The sequence below is a fragment of the Octodon degus genome, unplaced genomic scaffold, assembly GCF_000260255.1.
Source record: "Octodon degus isolate 3935 unplaced genomic scaffold, OctDeg1.0 scaffold00067, whole genome shotgun sequence".
Taxonomy (NCBI): Eukaryota; Metazoa; Chordata; class Mammalia; order Rodentia; family Octodontidae; genus Octodon; species Octodon degus.
The window spans coordinates 4,875,624-4,882,737 of record NW_004524643.1 but is presented as its reverse complement, the minus strand read 5'-3'; the positions used below and the strand labels follow the sequence as shown (position 1 = coordinate 4,882,737).

Here is a 7,114-nt window from a genome sequence, read left to right as displayed (position 1 = left end):
AGAGAGAGAGAGAGAGAGAGAGAGAGAGAGAGAGAGAGAGAGAGAGATCTGGATGAGGAGTGTAGTGAAAATACCACATCTACAAGGACTTCTGAGGAACAGGAAGCCCATTAATGGAATGTTCTTCACTTCGTTCCTAGTCATTGTCAGTGATCAACACTGGGCAGCCGGTTTGCCACAATGGCAGCGGTTTCATCCACTGGCCACCTGTCCACAGTGTGTCCGGACATGGTCACATGTGTGGTACTATTCAGCTTTTAAAAATGGCATTCTAGTACTGGCCTAGGTTTGCTTTACTTCCTGGTTATTATGGAAATCACTGTGCAAAGAACCACATCATTCTTTTTAAGGAGACATTTCTCCACACAATGTCAGTGTAATAATAAGTTGCCTCTAATTGGGTATTTCTGTTAATGTTTGGATTATAAATAATACCAGAGCATAATCTGAAGCCAAAAAAAAAATTAGTCCAGTTTAAATTAGTCCCTAAGGAAATAGCTGGCAGTCTAAGTACCTTCCTGGCAAGCACAAGGATCCTGGTTCAGTCCTGGGTATTGGATGTCATGCCGGCCCCTGAAGCTGAGCATGGTGGTGCACACCTGTAATCCCAGCATTGGGGAGGCTGAGACAGGAGCGTCACTGTGAGTCCAAGCTACATAGCAAGACCCTGTACAGAATAATAAAGAGATTTTGAAAAATACTAAATTACCCCCAAAGGCACCTGGCAATGCCCATTTCCTCAGACTAGATGTTAATTTCCTATTGGTGTGGTAACAAGTTGCTACAACCCTGCTGGCTTAAGATTTGTCATCCTGTTTCTAGAAGTCAGAAGTCTTAAGTCAGGTCTCACAGCTAACGTCACAGTGTGAACAGGGCTGTGTTCCACTTGGGAGGCTCGGGGGAGAATGGGCCCCTTGGACCTCCTTTCCTCCTATCTGCAGACCCAGCGATAGCCAGTGGAGTCTGTGGCATCTCACACAGAGCCATGCCAAGCCTGACTCTTCTATCTCCCCTTCAAGTGTTAAAGCCCTGGTGATTACGCAAGGCACACTGGACAACCCAGGACAATCTCCCTGACTGCAGGTCAGCTGCGTATCAGGCTAACTCTACCTTTCTCCTCTGAGGTGACAGACAGTACAGGCTCCCAGATAGATGCGGAAGTTTCAGGGAGGCGGCATGATTCTGCACAACTGTGAAGATCAGCCTTCTATATTTTTCCATTCTGACATTCGGCTCTGTTAAGCTGCATTTTCTTGACTACTGGTGCAGTTGAACATCTTTTTCTTATGTCTTGAAGAGGCAAAACGTCCTTATAATTATTTGTACCCTTTGTCTCCTTTTCTACCAGGTTGCCTTTTTACCTTTTCTATTCCCAGTTGAATTATGAATTCCTTGAGATCAGGGACCTTCTCCTAGTCAATGTTGTGTCCCACCCGGAGCCTCAAAATGCTCTGGGCTTCCGAGAAAGGATTCAGCCTCCTCATCCTTCTCCCTCCCAGAGTCGTCCTCCCCCTCTGCTCTCTTGGAAGGGGCTGTGTGGAGGTGGCTTGCAGGGGCACTGATGGGCTTGGCTGGGTAAGCAGAGTACGGCAGCCCACACTCTGAGGTGTGCTACAGGCCCAGGCCTGCCGTTCTGCCGCCCGCAGCTGCCGTGAGCCAGGCTTCTGTCTTCTCAGACCCCACAGGGCTGGCTGGGGTCCCCAGACCAATGATAGTGGAAGAACCTCTGCCCTTGGGCGGGCCTCTGCTCACTGCCAGCCTCCACCTGCCCGGGGTCCTAGCTTCCAGAAGCCCTGTCCATACCCGCTGGACTGTGGCCTCGGCTCCCTGGGTCCTTAGGTCCAGGCCTGGCCACCCATCCTGGCTTTTCCAGTTACAGCTCCAAACCTGCTTTCAGGATAGAGAGCACCCCAAGACAGAGGGAGGCACGCCCCACTGTCTGCCAACACACTTCCACATGGTTTGCTGGGACCCCACCATACCAAGCCTCAGGAGGGATCCATGCAGAGGGACCCATGAATGTTTGTTCTTGTCCTGTCCTCTTTTTCCTGCCCCAAGGCTGCCAGTTCCTAGATCTAAGCCTAAGAAGAGCTTTGACTCCTCAGGGGCAGGCAGATAAATGCCTTGTCTTTTCTACCAAGTGGAGCTGGCAGCCCTGGGGAGAAGGCCCCTGGGCCAGCTCGAAGCTGGCAGCTGCTTCAGCCTCTCTGTCGAGGCCCCAGTCCTCCATGAAGGGCTCCCAAGCACACAGCTGCAGCCTTGAGGGTGGATGGTCATTGGCACAGCCTCTGTCTCCTCCAGGCAGGAGGCCTCGCCAAGCCTAGCTTCCAGCTGACCCTGGAACTCATTAGCACTTATTAAATCCATGTGCTCTGTGTGAAAGACCAGCCCTGAGAGTCTGCAGTCCGTGCCCTGGGTGTGGGGGGAGACTGCACATAGGCGGTGATCGTGTGACCCGCGTGTGGGTGTGGGATCCCCGAGGCTCCAGGGAGCTTGAGGGCAGATGCTGAGAGCAGCCAGGTGGGCAGGCTCAGGAGTGGCTGCGGTCTCACTTCAGAGCATCCTGGGCCTGCGTGGGCTTCACCTTCGGGGCGCTGTGTGGCGGCTGCCCTGCATTCACTGACGCTGCTCTTTCTGCCTCCCCCAGGAGTGCATCATCGATGAGGACTGCGGCCCCTCCAGGTTCTGCCAGTTCAGCAGCTCCCAGTACACCTGCCAGCCCTGTTGGGACCAGCAGATGGTGAGGGTGCCCAGGGTCTCTAGGGCTGCAACACCAGGGTTCTGGGGACATGGGGGAGGCTTCTCAGCTGAGCTGGAAAGCTGTAAGGTGCTGGGGGTGGGGCTGACTCCAGGAGCGAGCCGGAAGTCATCCTAGACTGAAGTCACAAAAGCCAGCTGTGGAGCTGCTGCCACCTCTGCCCTACCCCATGATCTCTGCTCACGGTGTCTGCCTCCTGGATGGCAGAGAAGGGAGGGGAGGAGGCCCCATGCCCCACCCTCCACATGGGATCCTGTCCTAGACCCAAAGGGGCACATCCACAGCCCCGGGCAGGGAAAAGGGCAGCCCTCTTTTCCGTCTGGGCCTGCAGCCCTGTCCAGGTCTTTGTCCCAGTCTGCTCAGTAAGAGGCAGACTGAGGAGGCAGGAAGAGGTTGGAGCTTTGCTGAATTCACTGGGAAGCAGGAAGCCAGGGCAAGGGCTCCTTCTCCAGCCCCACAGCAGACACTGGGGACAACGTCAGGGGCCCTCAGGCTTCTTGTCATTTTGCCTTATTACGACAACACACCCGGATACTAAGTTTAAAAGTAAAGGGGGTCTTGTTACCTGGCTTGATCTCCTCCAGGGAGAGACAGCTACAGAAACAGTTGTACCTCCCACCTGGCATCGCCACACTGCCCCATGCGGGGCAGCTCCCGGCAGCACTGCCTTCCCATCTGGGGCCTTCCTAGTGGGTGCCGACCCTCCAGGTTAGTGGAATCACACTGATGGCCCTTGAGCCCTCCTGTCCTGACTAGGGGACTAATGAGAGGAACCAGAGATACCTCTAGCTTTTGCAAAATTTTGGACATTGTCAGACTGATCCCCACCTCCGCCAACTGGCATTTTCCAGTGTTTGGACCCCAGTGTTTGGTGGACCTGTAAACCACACTCCTCTCGAGCCCCTTGACTTTCTTGGAGCACTCCACCGCTTTTCAGAACCACAGTCTCCTCCCCACCGTGGAGACATGCGGGCCAAACCCTCGTGACTCTTCTTCCTCTGCAGCTCTGTACCCGGGACAGCGAGTGCTGTGGAGACCAGCTGTGTGTCTGGGGTCGCTGCACCGAAAAGGCCACCAGAGGTGGCAATGGGACCATCTGTGACAACCAGAGGGACTGCCAGCCTGGGCTGTGCTGCACCCTCCAGAAAGGTGGGTGGGCTCCCCTCTGGGTGGAGGAGAGGCCCTCGCAAGCCTCGCTCAGTGTGCTGGGCAGGCAGCAGGCCATCCACACCTGTTCAGGCTCAGCTGGCCCGGAGTGGGGAGGCCATGGTGTTTCATTTTCCCTGTTGATGCCTGGCTGAATTCTGGCATGAGCCCAGGGGCTGCCAGCACCCTCCCTGCCCCACTCGCCCCACCCTGCTCCCAGTCCCAGTCCACTGCCTCACCCCGTGAGGCCTGTATATGCCTACTCCACCCCACAGCTTGTACCCAAAGCTCTCCTTAGCCACCTGCCAGCCCCCAAACTCCAGGCTCCTCCCAGTGCCTACTGCTGGGGTGTTCCTGAAACTCTTCCTGAGAGAGCTGCCCTAAGGCACCAAGGCACCTATCATCTCCCTCTCTGCAGCCACCCACTTCCCGTGCCCTCCTGTCCCTCCGCTCTTCAGCCCAGCTTTCCCCACAGTGCCTTCCTGGCCCCAGGCTTCTGTCAGTGCAGTGGCCCAGTCTCAAATGCCTGGGTTTCACTCTTAATTTCTCTGGGCTTTTTGGCTCCCCAAACCCAGCTCTCCTTTTCCAGACAGATCTCCCCGACAGCACCAGGCCTCCCCCAATCCCCTCCTGAGCTCAGGCCACCATACCTCTTTCCTCTCATTCCTGTCCTCAAGCCTCATTTCACTTGGGGGGGGGTGCGCCCCTTCTGCTGCCCCTCTGTGGTGATTCTCGGCTGGTTCCAGGCCTGCTGTTCCCTGTGTGTTCTCCACTATCCTTGGAGGGTGAACTGTGCCGTGACCCTGCTGTGGGAGTGGTAGACCTCATCACCTGGGAAGTGGAGCCCGACGGGGCTTTGGACCGGTGCCCCTGCACCAGCGGCCTCCTCTGCCAGCCCCATGGGTGAGTCACCTCTGCTCCCTGCAGGCGGAAGGGAGGTGATGGGCTATGGGCAGCAGGGGCAGGCGTTGGGGGTGAGGGTGGGAGTCTGGGGAGCTGTGGGTGAGGTTGAGGGTTGGTTTGCCTGGAGGTGGCCTTGGGTCATCCAGAGGGGAGGGTCCTGATGGTGTCAGACGTTCAGCCGGGCTTCAGATTTGGGTCTCATACAGGAGGCAGTGGCAGTTTCCTGGGGGTTGACCGAGGAGAGGGAGTAGAGAGAGAAGCGCTAAAGGCAGAGAAAGATGGATAAGAAGGGAAGGCACTGGCAAGAAGCAGGGGGGTGGTCAGGAGTGGGGCCCCTGAGGCGGAGGGCACCAGCACGTCAGAGGCTGCCAGGGAAGGGCTCAGGCACTGCCGGCATCTCCATACCCCTGCTGGTCCTACTGGAGCTTTCCAGCATGGCTGGACAGACAGACAGGAGTCCCTTCCTCCTCCACAGAGGCCTTGGGCTCCCCACAGTGCAGCAGGTGTGGGAGTTCAACTGTGACTGTGCCCCACTGCCAGGCTGTCTGGAGGCCCCGGTGGGCAAGGGGCCGAGAAGGCACCATGTGGCCTTGAACTCCCAAATCCAGAGTCCACAGAGCCTACGCTGGGCTGCTGAGCCACGGTCGGACAGGAACACAACGCAGTTCATCTGACCTTTGGTCAGACACCTCCTCTAAGATGTGATGTTGACAGGAACTGAGCTGAGGCTGTAGGTGGTGTGAGGGCGAGGCCCGGGCCCCAGGCAGCAGCGGAGGCCACACACATAGCACCCCCAACCACCCCCTGCCTGGCTCTGCCTCCCTGGGGAGAACGTTGACCAAGCCACAGCTGCATCTTTCCACAGCCACAGCCTGGTATATACATGCAGACGGGCCTTCGACGGCAGCCGTGACCCCAACGGCGAGAGCCTGCTGCCTGGGGAGGCCCTGGCTAAGGATGAGGACGGCGACTTCATGGAGGAGGTGCGCCAGGAGCTGGAGGAGCTGGAGCAGAGCCTGACCCGGGCCATGGTGCCTGGGGAGCCTGCTGCCACTGAGCTGCTGGGCGGAGAGGAGATCTAGATCTCGACGGGGCCGTGGGTAGACGTGGAATAGAAATAGCTAATTTATTTCCCAGGTGTGGGCTGGCCAGGCTTTCCCTAGGTCTCCTTCCTAGTAAATTTCCCCTTTGGGTTGACAAAACGAGGTGCTGGGCATTTGTTCATTTGCTCCAACTGCACTCCAGGTGTCCTTAATCTGTGCCAGGTGGGATGGGGCTGGTGCAGGTAAAACCCAGCTGCCTCGGTCAGTGGCCCACTCACCCCTACAGGTCGACATCGGTTTGTTCTACATCAATTTAAGAAGTTTGAAGGTGGGTGGAAAATGAGGCAGTGACTGCCTAGGATAGGTTTGGGGAATGTGGGGTGGGCCCTGCTTGGCAGACGTCAGCCTGCAGAAGTGCAGTGAGTGACTGTGTGTGGGGTCTCTCCCTGGGCACAGGCGGCGGTGCTCCCTGCGCTCTATGCACGCTCTATGCACGCTCCTCTGCTCAGCCGTTTTGTTCAGGTCCTACCTCGCTCGTCAGGATAGAATTTGCATACTCACCTTTGAGAGTCGCCACAACCTGGGGATGGGAGTGTGGCGGGGGCTCAGAGAACATAAGCGACCTGCCCGAGTCACGTGGCAAGTGAAGCCCAGACTGAGTTTTCCTGTGTGAGTCCACACCCAGCATTCTCCCAGTTAACCCACACCAGTCTCAGTGCCACCAACAGAACCCATCAGAGGCGAGATAGATCATAAGATCTGAGCCTGGAAATAAGGTCAAAGCAGTTCCCAGAGCTCTGTCAGAAGCAGCAGCGTGGGGTGGCCGTCCTTCCAGTGGGGACCAGTGTGTGGACGCTCTCTCCCAGTCACGTCTGCATGTGTAACTTCGAAGGTACATGATTAGATCAGAGAAGCATGAATGCATGCCTAGGTCATTACAAGGCCCAGACGGGGAATGAGATTTGCAAAGTCACTTAGCAGCAACTGAAGACCAGTATCAAGCACGTGGAGAAAATCAAACCAAGCCAGGCTCTGTGAAATGTGGGCGTAATATCCAAACAGAGAGCGTCGAACTGGATGTCATTCCCCAGATGATATTTTTGGTTGGTGAGAACCTTTTCCATAATGTCTTCATCCACAGTTACTAAACTTTAAAGTTGCACATGATTGTATTAGCATGCTTTCTTTGGTTTTAAATTCTGTGTAAACACACCTGTTGCACTTAGAAATTAAGCATAAATCACTTTGACTACTCTTTTGTAGT

General features: G+C 56.0%; 1 protein-coding gene across 1 annotated transcript in view; it reads left to right on the top strand.

The window, feature by feature from the left end:
* Positions 1–7,114, top strand: part of Dkk3 (dickkopf WNT signaling pathway inhibitor 3) — a 39,626-nt gene extending 32,512 nt beyond the window's left edge. The window contains exons 4-7 of the mRNA XM_004634879.2: positions 2,648–2,740; positions 3,763–3,907; positions 4,651–4,807; positions 5,673–7,114. Of these exons, the coding sequence (XP_004634936.1) occupies positions 2,648–2,740; positions 3,763–3,907; positions 4,651–4,807; positions 5,673–5,889 (612 nt within the window). The 3' untranslated portion in view covers positions 5,890–7,114. The remainder of the gene's footprint in view (positions 1–2,647; positions 2,741–3,762; positions 3,908–4,650; positions 4,808–5,672) is intronic.